At 36.6% G+C, this 24,986-nt stretch overlaps 1 protein-coding gene across 9 annotated transcripts in view; it reads left to right on the top strand.

Annotated features, from left to right (window-relative positions):
• KCNT2 (potassium sodium-activated channel subfamily T member 2) overlaps window positions 1–24,986 on the top strand; it is a 411,093-nt gene that overhangs the window by 370,432 nt on the left and 15,675 nt on the right. For 5 of the 9 annotated variants that reach the window (XM_051820439.2, XM_051820440.2, XM_051820438.2 and 2 more), the window contains 2 exons: window positions 5,935–5,955; window positions 17,737–18,037. The exons of 1 other annotated variant lie outside the window; for it this stretch is intronic. In XM_051820439.2, the coding sequence (XP_051676399.2) occupies window positions 5,935–5,955; window positions 17,737–18,037 (322 nt within the window). The remainder of the gene's footprint in view (window positions 1–5,934; window positions 5,956–17,736; window positions 18,038–24,986) is intronic. 3 more of the 9 variants (XM_008268722.4, XM_002717687.5, XM_051820437.2) reach the window with 2 other exon arrangements.

The raw sequence follows: 24,986 nt of genomic DNA, 5'->3' as shown, positions 1-24,986 counted from the left end.
TTGAGTTCTATAGCAATTAGTCTCACACACAAAAGGAAAAAATTATAATGCAAAATATTAGTTTTTCAAGAGCACATTAAAAATGAATATATCCTTTACTTTCTTCTTTAAGATATTGTAAATAGCATGATGAGCAGTTTTCAGATGCCAAAGTACCTTAATGTGAATATGACTTAAATTGTCTTCCATGTAAAAAAAAACTAAAAGAGGGAGACATCAATTAAATCTGAAGCCAATAAAGATATTGGGTATTTTGTGAATAGGGAAACTTAACTACTTTTTTTTCTGATCACATAAAAGCACAGAATACTAGCTTCCTGTCTCTAATGAGATGAAAGATCTATCTACTCATACACTCTGCCACTTCCTATACCTATCAGATGGCTCAACAGAAAGTTCCGAAAATTTAAAAAACACATTGTTTTTAAAAGGCTAATTTTCTCTTATTTGAATTAAATAAACACCAGATTTCAGGAGGTAGAAATTGCATTCATTTGAATTGGAGACCTGAAATCTTCTTGTTAGGTGCTCCTGTTAGGCACCTTTCTCTCCCGCAGTTCCAAAAACTTTGCTGCCGTTGCTCAGCCCACGCTGACAAACATTGAAGGTTTATGGACTCAGCAATATTGGACATAGTCAAGGGCCAGAGTGTCACAGGAAATGCTTAGAGCTAAGCAAAAAGGTCCATTCTGCATGCTTTACCCTTCAGCAGAAAAATGGAAGACTCTTAGGAAATCTGACCTAGTCCTTGGGAAGCCTAAAAGCACAAGCATGGGAGATTCGATAGTTAAGTTATTAAAACAGATCACCATGACACCATCATAAAATAAAATGTCACCCAGTGATTTCAATTTGGTAGTTCCTCAATTTTTAAAAATTTCCTAAAGAAGTATTTCAGAGGCAAAGAGATGGAGACAAACATACACAGGCACTCGGCGGGGGTGGGGGTTGGAGGGGGAGAGAAAGAGAGAGAAACTCTTATTCACTGGCTCCTTCCTCCAAAAAAAACACTACCCACAATGGCTGGTATCTGGGCCTAGGTTAAATCACTCCTAAATATCTACCAGAAAGAAATGAATGTGCATCCATTCACGCAAAGACTTGGATGTGAATGTTTTCAACTGCAACACCATATTTACTATTTTCAGCTGGTGAACAGATAGACAAATGTGTTATATTGATACAGAGAATACACTGTTTAGCAACAGAAACAAACTATATACGTGTGTTATTACTTGTATGAACCCACAAAGCATTTTGTCAAATAAGAAAAGATAGACAAGAGGTTATACTATTTCCATTTATTTGAAATGCCCATGAAAGGCAAAGGTAGAGCAGCAGAAAGGAGATAAGTGATAGCCTACAGAAGGGGTCAGAGCAGTGGGGGTTAGCAGATGAAGGATGTGGTGGAATTTACTGGGATAATGGAAAAAATGAAAAAGTGATTTATGGTGATGATTCGCACCATTAGTGAATCAAATAAAATCATCTTGTTTTTACACACTAGAAATGGGTAAACTATATGCTACGCCAATGTATCTGTAAAGTTAATATTTAAAAAGCTACAATTACAAATATGATATAAGGATGAAAGATGAACAGAGAATACTAAAGGAATATTTATATAATACAAATGACTCTTGAGAATAAAACTATGACTAGAGCAGGCTTTTATTCTAGCAGCTGAGATGCTGGTTAAGACACCCAAGCCCATATGCCAGGTTAAGGATTGCTCTCTCTCTCTCTTTGTATCTGTCTCCCAAATAAATTTTAAAAATATGATAGCCAAAGCAGAGATGTTTGTAATATAAAGTTGAGGAAGCCTCTGAAAAATTAAAGTGGGAATTCAAAAGCTGAAATATAATAAAGAAAAGATTAAATTAGAGGAACAACCCAGGAGTTGAGAGATGAATTATAAGATTTCTAGAAAGAAGGGCCGGCGCCGCGGCTCACTAGGCTAATCCTCCGCCTAGCGGCGCCGGCACACCGGGTTCTAGTCCCGGTCGGGGCGCTGGATTCTGTCCCGGTTGCCCCTCTTCCAGGCCAGCTCTCTGCTATGGCCCGGGAGTGCAGTGGAGGATGACCCAGGTGCTTGGGCCCTGCATCCCATGGGAGACCAGGAAAAGCACCTGGCTCCTGGCTCCTGCCATCGGATCAGCGCGGTGCGCCGGCCGCATCGCGCTGGCCGCGGCGGCCATTGGAGGGTGAACCAACGGCAAAGGAAGACCTTTCTCTCTGTCTCTCTCTCTCTCACTGTCCACTCTGCCTGTCAAAAAAAAAAAAATAAATAAATAAAAAAAGATTTCTAGAAAGAAAAAAAAATAAAGCAAAAATGAAGAAATATCAGTAATCATTCCAGAATCATCCCAGAAGAGAAGTGTGCTGGTTTCCAAGTGGGAAGTGCCACCAAACACCTGTAACACTGAGTTAAATAGACATATAAAGACACTGAAGGAAGCAGAAGATCCCCACAGCTTCCAGAAAGACAAACTTAAGAGACGGTAGAGTAGGGAACATTCGAAGTATCATCTGAGATTTCTCAACAGCAATACTGCAAGCTTGAAGCCGATGAAATAATCTCTCAAGGTTCTGAAGGAATTATTTTCAAAGTAGAATTTTATATTCAGCCAAGTTTATCAAACTTTCCAGAGTAAAATAATTCATATTTCAGTGTACATCTTCTAAAAAATATTTTCCCATTCCAGCTTTTACATTAACTACTCCCTCAAAGTAAATGAGTCAGCTGAGGAAGGAATCCTGATATGCAGGAAACAGACCTTCCATGGAGACAAGGTGGTAAGAATGAGGCCAAGCAAGTCCCCAGCATAGTTGTCACAGCCGGCAAGGCGTAAAGGGAAACCCAGAGCAGGTCACAGGCTTCAGAGAGATTTCTTCAGGCAGAGGAAATCTGTACCTAATGCATCTTAATATCTTTAAGAAATTATGCAGTTTCCAAAGCTAAGAATGAGTTATTGAAAGTTGATGTCCCCATCAACAATAAACCAATGTCTACAAGAAATGAATACCAATTCTGAATCCTGTATGTCTCATTTGGAGACTGTACTTAGTCATAATATTTCCTGGGTTTTAATCCAACTAAAATAATATCAAAATACTGTGAGGTGAGGGAAGGTGTAGAGTTAGTGAAATATGTGGAAATATTAATTTTTCTTCCTCTAGACTGTGAAGACAAGAGATAAAAGTAGAAACTGCAAAATTAAAAGTTAGCAAATTAAGAATTAGCAATGATGTATATTTTATAGAAACAGCTGAAGACCAATTATAAAAGACTGTAGGGAGAGGGAAATAAGAAAGATTATCATTGGAGATTATAGATTTTTTGAAACAAACCAGAACATGTTCTCAATATTTGACCTGTACGTTTGTAACTAATAACTACAACTAGGAGACACATGCACATAAAGTAATGATATTTGCAGGCACTTTATTGACTGTTTCTTCAGTTTATGTTTCTAAGTGCTAAATCACACCCTATTCTATGAAGAACTTTGATTAAATGTCAACATTTCATACAAGAATATAGTAGGTAGGTAGAAGCTAATACAAAGACCCTAGGTTTGCTTAACCTGTTTTGTGATGAAGTTTTTAAAACTAGATTTTAAAATCAAATGCAGGTTTTCAGGCCACATTATCTTTGGTGCATTTTCAATATGCCCCCATGTTCATTACAGAAAAAAAAATAGGAGTTATCATAATTCATACGACTGCTTGGCTGTGGGGGAAGCAGTGAATACTTCAGGGAAATGCCTTCTAAAAGTCAACTGATTAAAAGGAATATTCGTAGTCAAAATCTGTACAATTTATAAAACACCTGTGACACTGTCTCATAGTTTTGCTTTTTCTGTGGACTATAGATTGTGGGGAGAAGACTTTACATCTACATAAGCAGAGAGTGCAGCGAGTGTGAGCACACTGATTAGAGAATCAGCCTGTGGCAGGTGAGGTAGAGGTGGCTCTGGCCCTCTGTGCCTAGTCATGGATCACCATGCAGGAAGAACTTCAGTCACTATGTTTGTACTCATGAGAATTTTTGCAACATGAAGTTCTCCAGGTTCAAAACACAAATATAGGAAGAACAAGAAATCATTTTCCTCATGGGTAAAATGAGGAACAAAATTTCCTTTCCAGTCCTTTACATACAACTCTGAACTCCACAACCCTCACTAAACTCATTTGTGACAAAACTGCATCTGAACTGTTGTGAGAGTGTTTACTTACTTATTCCACTGAAAGTGGGTATCTATATTTTTCACTGCAGATCTATTATTTTGATTCTAAAATGTTACCAAGATCCCATTGGGGGTTATCATCTCCCATACACATGATAAAGTGTTTTCTTTCCAAAATATGAAACATTTTGAATAATGAACATATTCATCACCTGTATTTGACTGTGTTTTCCACTGTACTGAAAATCTCATTTGCCTAAAGAATACTATGACCAAGGAAGCTTTTACTAGAAAAGAGAGGCTATTTTAAAGCATTTTAATAAATAAGTACTGATGTATTTTGGTGAGTGCAATAAATTTGGAGAATATGTTACCCTGATTGTTGGTCACTTTTGTAGTCAATACATCCTGTAGCTTTCAAAAATGTATAGACTACAATAATTATTGACTGGGCCATCTGCCAATCAATCATTCACTCTTTGCTATTAAATGAACAGTAGCATTTTAAGATATTATTAAAATTTCCCTCTTGTGAAATATCATTAATACAGTTATTTTAATAAGGATTATGGTAGTTTCAAAATTCTAGATGCCAATCCTATGCTGTTTTTCATTTAAACAATATTTATTCCCATGGGCCATGTGTTAGGAATCCTGAGATAAACAATTTCAGAGAGTATACACTCAAATGTTTATAACATATTTCTTATATTTACAACAATAATCAGAAAGTATTGGATAATGAGTTAGATTTGAGTCATATGACACTAATGAATATAGTTGAAAATTTTACTTTTAACTTTAAAAATGATTCGAATATTGTTCCTTAGAACTGAAATACCTTAAAAAGGGGGGAAGGGGTGGCGCTGTGGCATAGCGGGTAAAGCCACTGTCGCCTACAGTGCCAGCATCCCATATGGGCGCTGGTTCGAGTCCTGGCTGCTTTACTTATGATCCAGCTCTCTGCTATGACCTGGGAAAGCAGTAGACGATGGCCCAAGTCCTTGGGCCCCTGCACCCACATGGGAGACTAGGAAGAAGCCCGGCCATCTGGGGAGTAAACCAGCGGATGGAAGACCTCTCTCTCTCTCTCTGCCTCTCCTCTCTCTGTATAATTCTGACTTTCAAGTAAATAAATAAATCTTTAAAAAAAAAGAACTGAAATACAAGATACCATGATTTTTTAAAGTCACTAAATAACTATTATGGATTGATTGAGAAGATAAATTTCTAGACTCTTTGCCACTGTGAAAACTCAAAATATTTATTTCAATTTAATTACATTAATATGTAAGAGGAAAGATGAATCTGAAGGTAGTATCTAGGATATAAAATGATATCCAGACATAAATATTTACAATGATTATTGAATGTTAAAAGTTACATAAAGATTCTCTTGAGAAAATGATAGCTTCCTAAGCTACTATCAATTATTTTATTTTCTTCCATTAGCATCAAATTTTTATTCCATCAGACTTAGAAAGGCATTGTTAGAAAAACTAAACAAAACAAAACAACTTAACTTCAAATTTTAGTAAGTTAAAAAATAGTGATTTACTCATTACCTAAATTTGTTTTTAAAAAATCCTACGATAAATAAATATATTATTAAATTGTAAGTGAATTATAAGTGTTATGTTGAGGTGTGTCATGATTCGTCCCTGTTGCTGATTCTTTCGTGTATGCATTGTTTCACCATTGTTTAAACTGTGTTTGTGTTTCTTTTTCTCTCTCATTGTGTCAGTCTCGAGAAATAGCATCCCAAGTAAGTATTTTCTGATTGTCTCCCTTCCTTCCATGGTGTGATAAATAAATTCAGAGATATTAAAGGAACAGAATATTAAAGACTGAATTCAGTATTTCAGACTTTAAAATAAATAAATTAAATGGAAATGCTTTCTTTTCAAATTAGTATTTTTATATTTCTCCCAATAGATTGTAAATTAATTTTTCACTTGTCTTCAAATAATGTTGGTTTGTTTATCTAAATTGAACTCTTTTTCAGATGATCATAGTATAACAAATATATAAATACTTTAGTTAATATTGAGAGACTAACAGACATTGGACATTTAAAATCTAAAGCAATTATTTAGTTTTTTTAAACTAGTTATTTTTATAGACAGTTGTGATATATAAATAACATGTTTTTCCAAATTTCAGGACTAATATAAGTTGAATTTAGGGCATAAATTGACACTTTGAAAAAATAATAGGATCAGAAAAGCATAGTAACCTTTTATTCCTAGAATTGGGCATTGTTATAATTCAATTCTAAGGTATATTTATGTTTTAATATTCCTATATTAAGTGAGAATGGCATTTCAAAATGTGCTTATGTTTTAATGATATGAAAAGCAACTTTCTTTTGCTTTTCAAATGTATGAAGATAGACCCTTCTCCTACTATATTGCAGGACTCTGATGCTATTTTCAGGATACTCATGGTTTAGAACTGAAAGCTTATGGACTTCAGTATTTCACAAGTTGTTTCAGTTATGAAGACTATAAGGGCATTTCTGCAGTGAGATTGTTTAAGATATACTCTTACCAAGTTTTAGTCACTAAGTAGTAATCATGCTGCACATTTGGTCTCTGACACTTAACCATCCTCATTAAATTCTTAATCATCTTAACAGAAAGACTGTTAGAGCAACATTTCCCCATTTCCCTAATCTCCTGAACTCTGGTAACCACTCTTCTCTTTTTATATGAATTTGAGTTCTTTAGAGAATGAAAATTAAATGGATGAACCTCCATGTTATTATACTAAGTGAATTAAGCCAGGAATAGAAAGAAAAAAATCCATTTCCATTTTTTAAATGAGCAACTCAGACATAGCCAAGTAAACTTGATCAAGAACAAAAAGAAGGAAGTAGCAGACGTAGGTTTAGAATTTATCACCATCTGATACAAAGGACTTTGTTTTCAATTACTAGATTTTCCTGTAAAAGCCTCTGCCAGTTTCTGGCCACCACATGCCTTTTAGAATCAACCTGGCAATTGACACCTAAACAATAATTGTGTTCGTAAAAGCTGTGTATAGCCTTTTCCTTTTTCTCTACACATTACATCAAACATTCACTGATCCTTGTAGCTTCAGCAGTCTATGTTAATGGATGACAAATTTGTGTTTTCAATCCTAGACGTTCTAATGTCCTATCTTGAAGAACAAACTCATGATTTTTATCTGCAAGATCCTGTCTACCTTAACATCCATCAGAAATACAAGTATTTATTTAATAACACTACACAGCAGGTACACTTATTTAGGTGCTTGGAATATATCAGTAAATAAAAGATTTTTCAGAAAGTTGACATGAAAGTGTCATCCATATTTTTGAACTTCATTATCTCTTGGTAGATTTCATGTGAGTTTGATGAAACTTAAGAGAACGAAGTGGGCTCTGGAGCAGACTCAAACGTGGTTTGACAGAGCGGAGAGGGGCATCTGGTTCAGCTTCTATTGTGGTTGCGCTTGAAGTGAGATGTCCCACACTGGGAGCAAAATTTCCTGGTGGCACAACAGGAAGAAACACGTTGGCTTCCTTACCAGTTTGTCCATATGTGGGGCAGAAGGCTATGTGGAGGCTTGAAATCTGTTGAGTTCAAAGTCAACAATGTTGTCTGGCTCTGTTACAATTCATGCCAGATGTTTGAGATGATGGAAAAGTACTTTGTTTCATGTAACAAAATTTGAGCTTTTTAAAGTAGTCATTAGGGCTTGTGGATTGTGATTAGTAGGGGGTTGAAGTTCCCTTGAATGCCTTGTTCAAAAGCCCAGTGGCCAGACATGAAATGTGTGTCTTGGTTACTTTCAGTGCAGCCTGGAACTCTGAAGAGAACAAGGAATTCTTTGATGAGCCTTACCCTGTAGTTTTAATTTGTCCCAAGACAAATGTGTGACCTTGATGCTTATTTGTGTATCTTTGAGGCAAAAGACTCACGAATTTCTTTACCCCATATAGAGCAACCTACATGTGGCCTTTGGCTGGATAAATAGGCAGTGCATAGCAGTAGTCCACAAGTCTGTAATAGTGCAGTGAATGAATGCAGTGAAGATCTTGACTGCAAATAAATTTTCTGTGATGGCAGGACACTGAGTACCATAAGGTAGCATTGTATTTCTTTTAAGGTAAAGGGAAACTGTAAGTGGTTGTCAAAATGTGCACTGCACAGAACATAATAGTCAAATATCTGACTGCAAAATTTATACGAATTGATAATTGAATGGAATCAGTGATATCAATAATATTGGATATGAGGACCTTAATATACACGGTCACATCATTAAGGTTGGAATAGTTTACTGTTGGACTCCATTTGCTTTTCTGGGTTTAAGATCAGGCCGAATTGGGCTATGAAATGGATAAATTGTGGTGATTATTGCCCCTTCTTTAAGTAGTTCTTATCTAATGAGTTTCAACCTTGAAGACCCTATCCCAACCCATGAAAGCATTAGTAACTATTTATGGTGGGCAGACAGGAGGCCCATGTTGTCTTATTTGATCAAAGATTGTATCCAAAGATTTAATTTAATTTACTCATTAGATCAGAACACCTATAAATACTATGGAATATTTTAGGATAATGCATGTTATGATTATGGTGAATTTGGGGAAGGTGATAATTCTGATGGTCAAGATAGCTATATCAATATATCCTCTATTTGATGTTTGAAAGCATCCCCAAAGTGTAAAACATTTTAATATAATTCCCATATTTAGGATACTTTCTTTAAATTAGTTGAGACTTCATTGAAATCACAATTTGAGCCCAACTTTGAATAAGGCTGTGATGGTTTGACAACTTGTGTTACTGTAGAGATGACAAAGCAAATCTGGAACCATTCATTTCCTTCTTTTGTTTTTGGTTTATAAATTCTTTGAGTATAGTAAGAATTTCAGATGGGCCAAGCTGTAGACCTTCTCCCATGGATCTAGATTTTCCGTTTCCCTTCCCTCCCTGTGTCCAGTTTGGATTCACTTATTTTTCTGTTTGCTGTTTGCTCTGAATATATGGGGTTGTCTTGTCTGCCCTTTTGTATTCATCAGCCTCTTCCTTGAGGGATTCCCAGGTTAGCGTCATCATGGGTAGGGGACTCCCTGAAGGCAGTGGTGACTTCGTTATTTTTTTTTATCTTTTATTTAGTAAATATAAATTTCCAAAGTACAGTTTATGGATTACAACTTCCCTCCCACTCGCACCACTCCCATCTCCTGCTCCCTCTCCCTTTCCATTCACATCAAGATTCATTTTCAATTATCATTATATGCAGAAGATCGATTCAGTATATATTAAGTAAAGATTTCATCAGTTTGCACCCACACAGAAACACAGAGTATAAAATACTGTTTCAGTACTAGTTATAGCATTACTTCACATTGGACAACACAGTAAGGACAAATCCCACGTGAGGAGTAAGTACACAGTGACTCCTGTTGTTGACTTAACAATTTGACACTCTTGTTTATGGTGTCAGTAATCTCCCTAGGCTCTAGTCATGAGTTGCCAAGGCTATGGAAGCCTTTTGAGTTCACTGACTTTGATCTTATTCCGACAGGGTCATAGTCAAAGTGGAAGTTCTCTCCTCCCTTCAGAGAAAGGTACCTCATTCTTTGATTGCCCCATTCTTTCCACTGGGATCTCACTCACAGAGATCTTCCATTTAGGTCTTCTTTTTTTTTTTTTTTTTTTTTTTTTTTTTTTTTTTTCCAGGGTGTCTTGGCTTTCCATGCCTAAAATACTCTCATGGGCTCTTCAGCCATATCAGAATGCCTTAAGGGCTGATTCTGAGGCCAGAGTGCTATTTAAGACATCTGCCATTCTATGAGTCTACTGTGTGTCTCACTTCCCATGATGGATTGTTCTCTCCCTTTTTGATTCTATCAGTTAGTATTAGCAGACACTAGTCTTGTTTGTGTGATCCCTTTGACTCTTAGACCTATCAGTGTGATCAATTGTGAACTGAAATTGATCACTTGGACTAGTGAGATGGCATTGGTGCATGCCACCTTGATGGGATTGTATTGGGGTCCCCTGGCATGATTCTAACTCCACCTTTTGGGGCAAGTCCAATTGAGCATGTCCCAAGTTGTACATCTCCTCCCTCTCTTATTCCCACTCTTATATTTAACAGGGATCACTTTTCAGTTAAAATTTAAACACCTAAGAATAATTGTGTGTTAATTACAGAGTTCAACCAATAGTACTAGAAAAGAAAATACTAAAAGGGATAAAGTATTGCATTGTACACCAACAGTCAGGACAAGAGCTGATCAAGTCACTGTTTCTCATAGTGTTCATTTCACTTCAACAGGTTTCCTCCTTGGTGCACAGTTAGTTGTCACCGATCAGGGAGAACATATAATATTTTCCCTTTGGGACTGGCTTAATTCACTCAGCATAATATTTTCCAGATTCCTCCATCTTGTTGCAAATGACCGGGTTTCACTTTGTTAAATTTTAAGAATGTTAGCCTGGGCCTGGCATTGTGATGTAATGGATAAAGCTGCTGCCTGCAGTAATATGGGCACTGGTTTGAGTCCCCACTGCTCCACTTCCAATCCAGCTCTCTGCTATGGCCTGGGAAAGCACTGGAATATGGCTCAAGTCCTTGGACCCCTGTGGGAGTGTGGAAGACCTGGAAGATATTTCTGGCTCCTGGATTCAGATCGGCCCAGTTCCAGCAATTGCTTCCATTTGGAGAGTGAACCAGCAGATGGCAGACCTCTCTCTCTCTCTGCCTCTGCCTCTCTGTAGCTCTGCATTCCAATAAATAAATGAATCTTTTATATAAAAAAAAGAATCTTAGGCTTAACTAGGGTTTCAATTAACTCCTTAACTGTGATTTTCCTTGTTATTATGGGCTTCTGAATATTTGCTGGCCTCAGAGGCATGGGCAGCAAGAGTAACAAAGGCATTTTGCAGGAGCCAAATGAGTAACAAGATTCTAGGAGCATGATCCTTAGAATGCTACATGGTAGTTGCTCTTTCTGTAATTACTCTTTCTCACATGAACAATCACACAACGGACCTGAATGATGTGCAGACTATCAGACTGTCCCTGGAGCACACACATAGAAGAGGGAATTAAGGCCTGGTTGTACATGCGACCAATGCTCACAGAAAAGAATCCTGCCCCTGAGCCTACAGTTAGTAAACTATCTTGAAAGATCCTAGACCAGTGATTCAGTGAGACACAGGTCTGTGTTGAGTAACACACATGACACAGGGACACTATCCCATACTCCTGGACCCAAATGACAGTTACTGGAATTTTAAAACTTAGATTGTTGAAATCTAGACAAGCTTTGAAGCACTCAGATTAAGACCGCACAACTCAGAGTACAAGATTGCCAGCAGGCATACAGAATTAGAAAATTCTGTTAGCCTGGGACAGCCCAATCCCTTAGTTAAGAAGGCAGAACTTAAGAGGAAAGACCCTGAGTGGAGTGGTCCATGTCTAGGTGCACTGCTTCCTGTGCCAGTTGTTGAGATCACTCCCCTCTTAGATGGAATGGGCGTAGAGTTCACAGGTTTTCATGGATAATTCTACCCACACAACAAGGATATGTGAAAGAGTGAGAACTCATAGTGTGACTTTCAGTGGATTGAGGGTAAGGGTAGGCTTCCAACTCATTCATAAAATGGTTTGAAAGAAAGTGATTTGACCTTTATTGTGATTAATAGTTGTGCCAAGGGGCTTATGTAGTTTGAGGATGGAACACTCAGACTTTCTAATCAGCTTGCCTAGGTCTAAGAAGGGAAAGGAAAAGTCTTGGCCTGAAGTAATTTGTAGCAATCAAACATCAAACATGGAGTTAGACTATTTATAACAAGAAGAATATGCCCACTGTATGTCTTCATACCTTGAATTGATAGGGGATAAATTATTAAATATGTGGATAGTATTTGTGGCATCCATCTCATTGATGTATTTATGAATTTCTTTACTAGGAATACTTTTAATTAAAAAAATAGAACCGATAAAATAAAAAATAAAGACTTTTCAATTCTTATTAACATGGATGAATTAGTTAAGTTCTAAGGGAGACAGCCACCATGTAGTTAGCAATTACATATTATAACTTTTCAAGAGAGCAGTTACATTATAATATAATAATTTATTCAAGATCCTAAAGAAAGAAAAAGAAGGAAATTTTTTTCTGGGCCTAAAGCAATAGGAAAGATAGTAGGAAATTGATGTAATGTACACTGGTTCTTTCTGAATAGCAGTTTTGTTTTTATTTATTTGCTTATTTATTTATTTATTTTTTGACAGGCAGAGTGGACAGTGAGAGAGAGAGACAGAGAGAAAGGTCTTCCTTTGCCGTTGGTTCATCCTCCAATGGCCGCCGCAGCTGGCACTACGGCCGGCGCACTGCGCTGATCCGATGGCAGGAGCCAGGTGCTTCTCCTGGTCTCCCATGGGGTGCAGGGCCCAAGCACTTGGGCCGTCCTCCACTGCACTCCCTGGCCACAGCAGAGAGCTGGCCTGGAAGAGGGGCGACCGGGACAGAATCTGGATCCCCCACCGGGACTAGAACCCGGTGTGCCAGCGCCGCAAGGCGGAGGATTAGCCTAGTGAGCCGCGGCACCGGCCCTGAATAGCAGTTTTGAAAGTTCATGGGAAAAAAAAATCACTACCCACATGAGAATATCTAGACAATAAATAAGCTAAGTTTCAAATTTTATAGAGGCCAAAATGTGAGTAGAAAGTGCAGATTCAATTGAGCACATTCCCACACAAACACCAACACAACTCATAAATCAGGACAACTGGACCACAAAAGGTGGGTGGATATGTAAGTTAATAAGCAAATTTAGAGAGAAGAAATTATAGAAATGAAATACAACTAACCAGAAATAGTTAGAGATAGTAACTGAAAGCTAGGCAGGCAGACATGAGAAAAATACGGAGAGAGAGATCCACCAATATGGTGAATGCGGTCAAGTGGTTAAAATAATTTTATTATTACACCAAGTTATTAGTTTTTTAAAGCAATTATTTGAACCTGAATTTCTTTAATATATTTGACTTTAGATTTTCTGTAGAATATCCCTGCTAGGTTTTCATAAATTCTGGTTGGTTGTGTGTGTGTTTGGTTTTTTTTTTTTTTTTTTTTTGCCGAGAAAGCCAGGTTAAGCATTACTGCCACTATTTTACAAGAATCCCGGTTGATATGCTCAAGGTTATGAACTATTCATCTAATGTCATTGTGAGCACAGTTTAGTTATTCAATTACAAATGCAAGATTTTTTTAAACTATAACACTGCTTGTTTTCTTTTTAACTCTCATATTCCAAAAATATGTTGAAAATACATCTAAATACAATGTACTAGCGATTTTCTGTTTTGGCTTACATCACAGAGTACATAACATGTCAAACCGAGCCTTTAGAAATTGCTGAAATATCTTTCTGTATATTTTTTTTTTAGCAAAAAATTCCCAGTGAGCTAAGGTTACTAGCTATGGTGCATCTAGATTTAACTTTAAATGATCTCTCAAGAATTCCTGTAATTTAGCCTTTTTTGAATGGAAGCATGAGACAGGTATTCTTTTGCAGAATGTTAAAATAACATATCTTCAATGATTTCATTTCCTTGTTTTCTTCTTTAGCAACAATTCCAGTTGTCCTCGATAATAAAGCAGATAGAACAGTTTAGAGTATTATAAAGCCTATAAAAGTACTCTTGAGGGAGTCATGAATCCAGGTTAGAAACAGTCACTTTAAACCAGGAGGTGAATGGATTTCTTTCAGATTGCTCAGTAACCTATGACATGAATAGCTGTTCAATAAAAAGTTGAGAGGAAGTTGAATTGAGTCATTTTGATCTGTGTATTTATGTGTGTGTCAAAAATAGAAAATACTGTTTGATATATTTTGTGACTGTGACACCCTCTGTCTTTCTAAAAATATGAATGTAATCAAGTTATTTTAGGTATAATGAACATATTTTTACTTAGTTTCTATTTTTGTAAAGATATTCTCAGCCTTTATTCAATCATATTAAGCTTGATAAATATTTGGAAATAATGGACCTTTTAGAAAATGTCAGCATGTTAACTTTGTTAGAATATTGTTGGAATATCCATATGAATTTTCATTTTATAGCTGAACTGTATATATACAATTTATGGAAGCATTTCATAAGGATGCAAATATGTTCATTAGTATTAAATCTTGATTTTCAGAGTTAGTGAACTTCTGAAAATACAAAATAAAAAAGAAGTCAAACCAGAGTCCTCTGATAGAAATGGTGCAGAAAAATTCTTAGCAACGCTGCAGAATAATAATCAACCACTCTCGTTGTAAATACATTTTCTCTTCTTCAATTCACTAAACTTTAATCAAGGAAAGTTTAGACCCAAGAATTTGTTTTTGCACCTTGATTTTGGTGAAGTACAGTTAGCCTCGGGGAGAACTACACGAAAAATATGAGTCATTCCTTCTCTGTTTAAAACCCATTTTTCAGTTTTACATATCCCCCAAATTATCTCTTTTCCTTTTCTCCTTTTCCTTTCCTTTCATGCAGTGTCATGAACCATATAATGACTAATATTTATTGATCACATTCTACTCTGGCACCTTATTATGCACTTTTATAGATTGTGTCTTTTATATCCTCAGAAGAATTTAGATGAGCAAAGTAATACTGTAATCAATCACCATTTTTTTTCAGATAGGGAAGTATTTGGGAGAGTTTAAATCCTCACCTAACTAAGATTTAAAAGCTGGGAAGTGGTGGAATTGGTATTTACACCCAGGCCTATGTGATGCCAGAACCCTTGCTTTCAACTGCTCAGTCATTGTGACTCTCTGCTCAGGGACAGGTTCTGCTCTACAGACACCATCATATTTCCCTGTCAGCACCATTTCTCCAGAATCATGATACCATCTTCAAAACACAACAGTTATAATGTGAAGATGAAACAGTATCAGGAATGTATATTAATAAATGGATCTCCTTTAAAAATGGACACAAGTACACACACACACACGCACACACACTTCCAAGGCTAGAATAATGAGTATTTATTATCAACATTTTTGATATTTCAAACATGTAAAAAACAAGTAATGTATGTTATGTTTGGATTTCTTGAAATTAATCTCTGAATTCTTCTCATTCCTTTTTTTTCTTTAGTTAAACTTACAAAAACATGTTACTCATTTTATAGAATTATTAAGAACAAGACTTATAGATTTTATGAATTTTTGTTTATTAATCATTATATTCCCTTTGAGGTTTTAAAAACAACTCTGAATAGAGTATTCACTATTGGTATACTAATGTGTTTACGTTCACTTCATGTTTGAGAGGTACATATGCCTGCCACATGTGATCAAGTAAAGCAATCACAAATACAAGTGTATTTTTCACAAATATTTACTTATATATGTTTCTTTATTTGAAATGCAGAGAGATAACGAAAGAGAGAGACAGATAGAGATCTTCCATCTGCTGGTTTACTCCCCAAATGCCCACAATAGCCAGAGCTGGACCAGGCTTAAACCAGGAACCCAGAACACCATCCTGTCTCCCACATGGGTGGTGGGGGCCCAAATTTTTCAGCCATCACCTACTGCCTTCTAGGGTGTATTAGCAGGAAGCCGAGTCAGAAGCAGAGGTTAACTGGATTCTAGGTCCCCCTGAATGGGATTTGGCCATCACAAGTGGCAGCTTAGCCCACTGTACCACATTGCCCATCGCAAATATTTTAATCTTTGTTGGAAGAGAAGGGGATCCCACTTCCCTGTCCTAAAATAGTAGCTTGGACTATTATGACTTGGACTATTAAGTAACTTTACATGAACTTTATATCTTGAGTATCTGATCAGGCAAGATTACTGTTTCTACATATTTGTTGGCAATCAAACTATTTCTCATTGGCCCTTTGAACTAGAAAGAGGGACAGAAAGATTATTTCAGATAATTGTGACAGAATTCTGCAAACATTGCCTAAATATGAATGAACTAATATAACTTCATTTTCCCTACAAAGTACAAATAAATTAGTGGGCAAAGATCAGTATTCTTTATTCATAGTAGATATTACTCAAGAGTTTATATCTTTTACTTCTACCCAAGAGGATTTTCAGTATATTATCAAGTAGATGGAACATAGAGAAAGTTAAGAATTATAAAGATTTCCAATTACTGCTAAACCATGATATTAAGAAATTATGATACTTCCTCCTTAAATTGTCAGATGAAATATGATGTTTATTTTTAATTAAGTAACCTGTCATTGTGAAGACCTGAAGGTTAAAGCAAAACATGTTTCATATCACTCTAAGACAGTGCTGTTCTATAATACAAATATGAAGGAATATTTGAAGTTTGGGTTGAATTTAAATGAGGATAATTTCATAGCTTGCCCCTGGGAACCGTACATAAGGCACTGACTGAGCCTCCATAATTTATATTCACATTTAAAGGATTTTATTGGATCCACTTCCTGACCTTACTTAAATTGGTAATTTAAATTCTATTACTTTGGAGGCCAACAATACATGCATGCTGTAGCTGACATTCAAGCTTCCATCTACAGAAAGGAAGCAACTGTTTGCAGACTGATGAATGCTGCTCTCAGGAACGATAGGACTCAAGGGGCTGCCCTCTGCACGTGCATGCTTTCAGAAAGTAAGGCCTTCGGGCTTGATGAGTGCTGATTTTCATACGACTTCCCGGTATGGAAAGCACTATTGAGACGATAAGCTTACGGATGAAGGGGCTGTTATCAGAACAGAGTGTCTTACCTCAAAAAGCTAGAAGCAGTGATAAAAGTGTAAGTCAAAACAGACTTTTTGAGTATGTTCACTGTATCTCCCCCTGAGGAGAATGGCATGGTTAAGGTTTGAATGTGAGTTCTACAGTGCATTTGTGAAACATTAATTTATAACATATTTTCACTTGGAATATTTAAAACAATTCCTGAAATATGTTTCATATTTTAATAAGAAAAGCATTTTATACAGTGAATAATGATTGCATGAAATTAAAAATGCTTTTTTTTTTCCTTTTGGGCATATGAGAGAATTTTGTAAAATTCACACTTTATGAAGTTCATTCCAGTACCATTTTTAGAAAGAGCAAAAAATGTAAAAAGCTTTAAAATATTAATTCCAAAAATAAAACAATTTTTGAAATATTTATTTAACTTGAATGTAGAAATCTTCTAGTAGATGTAGAAAAAACTTCCATAAATATGTAAGATAATTTTTGTTTGTATGTTTTAAGCAACTATATCATAGCAGTCATTTTGAATAAAAAACTCATGGATAGAAATGAAATCCTTTCACAAAAACATGTAAAGCAGAATGCATATACTTTAACTGATTAATAGCTAAGTTCAAGAAAATATTTTCTAGCAATAATTTTAGTATCAAAATTCAAATTTATGATTCTAATTTGCTCTTTCTATGGAAACTCTCATGAGCAGATACACAAGTAAAACTGGGCTACGGTTTTGGCAGGTGAATTCTATGTCAGTTGCAGGTTCCGATTATCTAATTCTCAATATCCCTTTCCTTTAAAGTCTCAAATCTCTATCAGTGTAGAAGAGTGGGAGGACACCAAGGACTCCAGAGAGCCAGGGCACCATCGCGGCAACCACCGCAACTCCACGTCCAGTGACCAGTCGGACCACCCTCTGCTGCGCAGAAAGAGCATGCAGTGGGCCCGAAGACTGAGCAGAAAAGGCCCAAAGCACTCTGGTAAAACCGCTGAAAAAATAACCCAGCAGCGACTGAACCTCTACAGGAGGTCAGAAAGACAAGAGCTTGCTGAACTTGTGAAAAATAGAATGAAACACTTGGGTCTTTCTACAGTGGGATATGGTATGCTCTTGTGATTTCTTGCCGTTAGTAGTTATATCATTGGCTCTCATTGAGTAAAGAATTGCATTTTTTGTTTCATGGGTCAATTTGTAGGGACTAGTACACAAGTCTAATCTATGGAAAATTTAAACTTAACCATTAAAAACAAAGTGTTAGAAATGTTATACTTTTATTTATTCCACTAGGAACAGCACTGAACCCATTATGTGAATGATCTCAATTTTAATTTTCACAATAACTCTGAGTCAGTTCCTGTTTCCGTGTTAGAGGTAAAGATCTTAAGTAAAGTAATTTGCTAATTAGCTTGTTATTTAGCTGAGCTTGACATCAGGATCTATCTGGCTCCAAAGTCTCTCTCTCTCTCTCTCTCACACACACACACACACACCCCAGACAGAGCTTAGTCTAAGGCCTGAGATAAATTGAGTTTGAGGCAAAGGCAAGTAATTACACCAAAGATAAACCAAAATGTTCCTATAAAATGTGTCTGGTTTCTTGTGGTCCAGAAAAAAATTATTCAAGAGCTTTAATTTTGAAGCTCAAATAGTGTTATATCCATGTAGGACAAATCTGTCTCAACATAGATTCCGACATTGATCTATGACTTCTGTATAGATATAGCGTATAGGAAAAGCTTGAGTAAATAATGCAAAGCTAATGTTAACGTGTACCATTTATCATTAAATGAATTTTATTTGAAAAAGAAAGTTGGCCAACTCATTTAGTTGTATACATAATTTGTGTAAACTAGGATAATCCCAAGATAGCTTCTTTATCACGCAAGTTAAGTGTAAAATCATGTTAGAATCAAGTATGTTAAGGGTAAAATAAAATATATTCTCTTACTGCCATCTCATCTTTATTATTAAAGTTTCAGCTGGAGTCAGTGTTCATAGAGAAAGATTTTAATCATTGAATTACTGTTTAAGAGAAGCTGCAGAGTTTCTTGGAAAAAGAAAAAAAGACATACTTCCTGAATGCCTAACGCTATGCCAGGAACTGTGTACATTTTCTCATTACTCTGCATGACTGTGATTAGACAGGTGTCCCATTGCTTCAATAATTTGACTTTCAGAGGTCAGAGGTTGAAGATCTTGTTCCAGGTAATATAATTGTTATGTTTTATATCAGAGTAAGGGTTCCATGTTTGGTTGACATTCATAATCATGTTTCACTTACTTTGAGTATAACCTAGTCTTTATTCCATTTTAATAAAATCACAGCTAATATCTTATATTCAGGCACAAAGACACAAATTAATAAAGAAAAATGTTCCTCATTTTAGAAATTCACTTATAGCTATTTGCCAACTCAGTAATGCCAAGTATGATTATAGTTCTCATAGGATGGAATTGCTGCATTGATGAGTACTTTGTTAGTTATTTATTTAAGCTACTTTTATTTTAATAAACAGATTTGGTAAGTGATGCCTCACCCACATTCTAGCTGTTTCTCACGAACATTGTAATCTGAGGCTGGTTTTATAAGCAGTGTGGCAGATAATGGCTTGATTTTTAGAAACACAAAATTGCTTTAGCTGACTACGTGGGAAAATCTTTAGAGAAAATATTGTGTTTTTGTTTTTGAAATATCTATCTGGTACCTTGCTCTTATTTATTATCTATGATTGATTTTTATCATAATTTGTCAACTCTCACACTAGTTTTACAGAATGGAAGCGTGATTTTAGCCATCATTGCCTCTCCCCTACATTACGTCTTTCTTTGTTCTCTCTCTCCCTTCTTTCCTCCTGTACGTTTGACAGTCATGTACTGGGCACAGGTTATTATGAAAACAAGATTTGCAAATAATGTATCACAGGTTTCTGAACTTCTCCACTTAATCCTTATTTACACCAATTAATCCATTTACCAAATGTATTGTACTGCCCTCTCAGCACTACAGGCCATAGTTTTAGGCACTGGAAATAATACAATGACTTATTTTGACAAGGCCTCTGCATTTATAGAACTCAAAAATCTGGAAGATTGGTTGAATTCTTCAACTTTTCTGAGCCTATTTTCTTCCTATTTACAAGATTTATTTTATATTTGAAAGGCAGAGTTACAGAGAAGGGGGGAGACAGAAACAGAGAGAGGGAGAGAGAGAGAGTGGGAGAGAAGAAGAGAGAGAGAGATTCTTCTGTCTGCTGGTTCACTCCCCAAGGGGCTGCAGTGCCTGAGACTAGGCTAAAGCCAGAAACCTGGCACCCCAGCTGGGTGTCCAACAAGAGTAGCAGGGGCCCAGGTATTTAGGTCGTCATCAGCTTCTTTCCCAGGCACATTAGTAGGAAGCTGGATTGGAAGTAGAGTGGCCAGAATTCAATGTGATGCTTATATGGAGTGCTGACATCCCAAGCAGTGCCTTAACTGGCTGTGCCACAACTCTGGCCCCTGAGCCTATTTTCTTATATATGGAATGGAAATAGTAATACCTGTGCCATAAATCTGTGGTGAGAGGCAGGTGGGATAATGGACAGTGAAGTGAAGTTTTTAGCCCAGAACTGGCATTCATTTCATACCCCAGATGTACTGCATGCCTGCTGAAGTCCTATACACACCTCTGCACCTGACATGTGGTAAGAAAGAGGTTTTTTTCCACCACCAGAGGAAAAGAACAAGAACAAATTTTACACCTTTGCTGTGGTGGTGGTGGGAGGTGTCATCATCAAATTATTTTCTAAGTAGATCTGGCTGCTCTGAAAGAATTAAACAGATTATGTTGATTTGCTGGATGTGAAATGTAAAGGTGAGAAAGAGAAGAATCAAAAGATGACTGTTGAGGCCCCCTTCGATTGTCTTCAATTTATAGATTTATCCTAGCTCATATTTTTTCTCTTGCAATCCATTTCTTAAAGAAACTCACGCTTTGCCCAGTGGAATTTCTCATGGTTTGAATTTCCAGTCTAAAATTGTCCATTGCATTATCTTCCTTTACTTTGCAAAAATTTATGTTATTTCACTAATACAGTGTTTTAATGTAGTATTGTTTTTTATTCATAAAATTGTCCTAATTTTTCCCAGTGTCAGCCTCTTCAAATCGACTCTCTAGTCCTTCTTTTTATAATGTGTACTTATTAGAGAGAGAGACACCTCTTCCATCTGCTGATTCACTCCCTACAGTACCCCAGCAGCCAGGGCTGTGAGAGGACAAAGCCAGGACCCAGGAGCTAGAAAGTACCTGGGTCTCCCACTTGGAAGGTGGTTGGGGCTGAAGCACTTGAGCCATGCTCTACTGTCCTTTAGGATGAGGGAGCTGGAGGCTTAGCCAGTCACGGCAGGGCCAGTGTCTGGAGTCCTTCTGTCATGACATCAGTGATCTCTGACTGATACCCTATGCTGCTGCACTAGGGTATTTATTCTCTCCAGGGTTATCCAGTTTCTTTCAGGAGGAAATGCTATTTCAAGACCATAATCAATGATCAGAGATGCTCATTTTCATTTAATTTGTCATTGTCTCAATCTTTTCTAGGGTTGGAGCTGAAATTAACTGGATAGATAGGTAGCTAACTAGGTTGAAAATATCTCACAAGTTCACCCAGGTTCTTGCAGTTAAAATCCAGGGACTATAGCATTTTTATTTAACTTTTTCTTATATCTGTATTTCCTTTCTACTATACCAAAAGTATTGATTGTAAACAATAGAAATGCTAGAATTATAACATCATCATATAGTGTGCTTCAGAGTATACAGAATGTCCTAGAAAAATAATATAATGTTAATATAAACAGTAAAATTCTAAAATGTAGTTTCTTTTTATTTATGCATTATTTAATTAGAGATATGTCTCAGAATGGATACATAGTAAAATAATTCTGGTTTAAAGCTTGGAATGGTTTTTCTTGCTGTAGTTATATCACAACTGGATATAAATTTGGGTTCAGTTTTTGTTTTCTATGGAGAGAGATTCCTTTTTCTAAAGGTAATTTTTCTTTTGTAATTATGTGAGCTGTTTACATAGTTCCACGGAGTTCAATACAAGGTATAATCAAAGAAATTTAACCTGAATCCCTGTCACAACCAGTCTCTCCCTTGCCTCGTGGCAATCTTTTTTCTATTTTATGGCTTATAATTCTATTTCTAATTATAAATTTTAAAATATAGATGTTAGCATGAACTTATTTTATTTTTATGGGTTTAAAAATTGTATTTGTTTAGTTGAGAGAGAGAGAGATCTGTTAATTCACTTCCCAAATGTCAGTAAGAGCCAGGGCTGGCCATGCTGAAGTGGAGAGCAAGCAACCCAATGTAGAACTCTCATGGATGGCAGGAACCCAAGGAGTTGAGCCATCACTGTTGACTCCTAATATGTACATTATCCGGAAGTTGAAATTGGAAGCAGGGCTGGGACTGGAACCCAAGCACTCTGATATTGATATGAGTGTCGCAAGTGGCTGCCTAATATCTATGCCAAACACCCACTCATTTTAAAATTTATTTGCTTTCACATTCTAAATATAAACATCTGTCTCACTTGGAATTTTCCTAAGGCATTAGGTGAGCAGAGCAAATTTTAATCTTTCCCAATACACTTTTCAATATTTAGTTTTGAAATACAATACTATTTTTTTAAGTGTTTTTTTTTTTTTTATTTGACATATAGAGTTAGACAGTGAGAGAGAGACAGAGAGAAAGGTCTTCCTTCCATTGGTTCACCCCCGCAAATGGCTGCTACGGCTGGTGCTGCGCTGATCCGAAGCCAGGAGCCAGGTGCTTCCTCCTGATCTCCCATGTGGGTGCAGGATCCCAAGTACTTGGACCATCCTCCACTGCTCTCCCAGGCCACAGCAGAGAGCTGGACTGGAAGAGGAGCAACTGGGACTAGAACCGGCGCCCATATGGGATGCCAGCGCTGCAGGCAGAGGATTAACCAAATGAGCCACTGTGCTGGCCCCCAATGTACTTATTAAAATATAGACCCTCCTCCAATAATTTTACATATTCCTTTTTGTCAGATCCAAAATGTGTACATTTGATTGAGTCTGTATGCCTGTTCAGGCATCAATACCCACCTTTTCAATTACAGAAGGTTTCAATTACAGAAGGTTTTAATATTTGATAGCACTATGGGGCCCAGCCATCTTGAATATTTCTTTTCCTTAGTTAATTTTATAGTTATCTTATTTACTACAGATAAAAACAATGAGTGTTATTTTGCTGTAATCTTTTTTTTTTTTTTTTCGAAAACAATGTGAAGTGTTTATTGATCTCCATTCTTGAGTGGTGACCAGCTGGTGGAAGCAGGCACCAGCCTCACACATTCAGCTCCTTTTATCCGTGCCATGTAGGCATCCCTTCCCCCAGTTTCTTATTGATTGAGAAATTGGAAAGGTACAATCTAAATTCCCCACGGCACCAAAGGCAGAATGGGGTACGGGTAACAGGTGGGTGTCATGAGGTAAATCTAGGACAGGGGAAGGGGAGTTAAATTTTGGTATCATCAAGGTTCCAAGAACTGAGACACCAGAGCACTGTGTAACAGACATCTAATGGTTACCAATTACAGAATTGCTGAAAGTGGTAAAAATGGGTGCAGTTTGCAAATCAAGCTTGGCAGTTGACCTAGTCTAAGTTTGCAATCCTCTATCCCACATGCTACTGAGGCCTAGTATCATGTCTGCACTAAGGCTAAGCTAAGACTTTCATGAAAAATGTATCATGGTCATTTCTCAGTAAACATAAGCAAATAATAATTAGATTATTCCTGATAGTACAACATGATGACTGCATGTCAGATTCACCTAGATTTAGCAGTCTTATTATTTGTATGATTATAGCCCATTTTTATTACAAGACTTCACTACTGCTCTCTAAATACTAGCAAAGAAATATATGATCTCCACAACTTTTAGTTTTCAAAATGCAGATAATATTTGTGATTCCTTCTTAAATATTTAGGGTGCTTGACCTGTTAGTAGAGAGCAAGTTGCAGTATGTTCATTGTATTATTACTATTTACATGTAGTAACTAAATTTTTATAATCGAAGTTGGATGGAGCTAGTATTATTGTTAGGAAGTCTTACAAAAAAAATCCTAAGCTTTCATATGAGGACTGAGTTGCAAGTGACTTGAGACTACCCCTGCGTACACAGCTATCTTCACCACTGTGTGGTTGTGACTCGTGCCCTGTATAGAGCTAAATATTCTGAGAATTTGCTAGTGAAGAGTGAACCTAGTTACATAATCAATGTATGTTGGCTGACAGATTACTAGTTAGGAGCACAAGATCCTGGAGAGATAATATGAGGCTGTTTAAAGGAGAATTTTACTAATTATTTTTGCAGATGGATGATGTATGTATGTGATATAAAAACCTAAGTGTATTTGATATAGAAACATTGTGACTAGTTATTTATCTCAGTAAATATTAAAGGCTACTCATGACAAAACACTGTTTAGATCTGTGGAGGACAAAAGTGTAGAGAAAGCGTGGCTCTTCAGTAGAAGGACTCCTCAGACATAGTGAATTGCATGTGTTTCCTCAAGTGGCCCTTCTCCCAGTATGTTTACCGTGATATCACCTGTTCATTCCAGCAATATTTATGTCTCTAAGCTTTGCTCAAGCCACTTCTTTGCTGTTCTTCTTCTTCCCATCTCCTTCAAAAATCAATTTCTCTTTTTCCTTTCTCCTCATCCCCTTATAAGTAAATAGGTGTTCTCTTAGACTAACACACACACACACACACACACACACATGCATGCACCTGTGCATGCAAATTCATACCCCTTCATGTTCAACTTTCTTCTTATTTTCTTCCTTTTAACAAACTGCACAGTGTATTTTCATGTTATCACCTCACATTTACACATTTCATTCCCCATTGTCCATTTCAGAGACTATTTTCAAATACAAATGACCTTATCAATCTACAGGAATATCAATCAATCTACAGGAATATCTACAGGATCAATCAGTCTACAGGAATATCCTTTCCTGGATTTCCTTTC

Source organism: Oryctolagus cuniculus, chromosome 13 (assembly GCF_964237555.1).
Source record: "Oryctolagus cuniculus chromosome 13, mOryCun1.1, whole genome shotgun sequence".
NCBI lineage: Eukaryota > Metazoa > Chordata > Mammalia > Lagomorpha > Leporidae > Oryctolagus > Oryctolagus cuniculus.
This window is presented reverse-complemented; position numbering and strand designations above follow the sequence as displayed.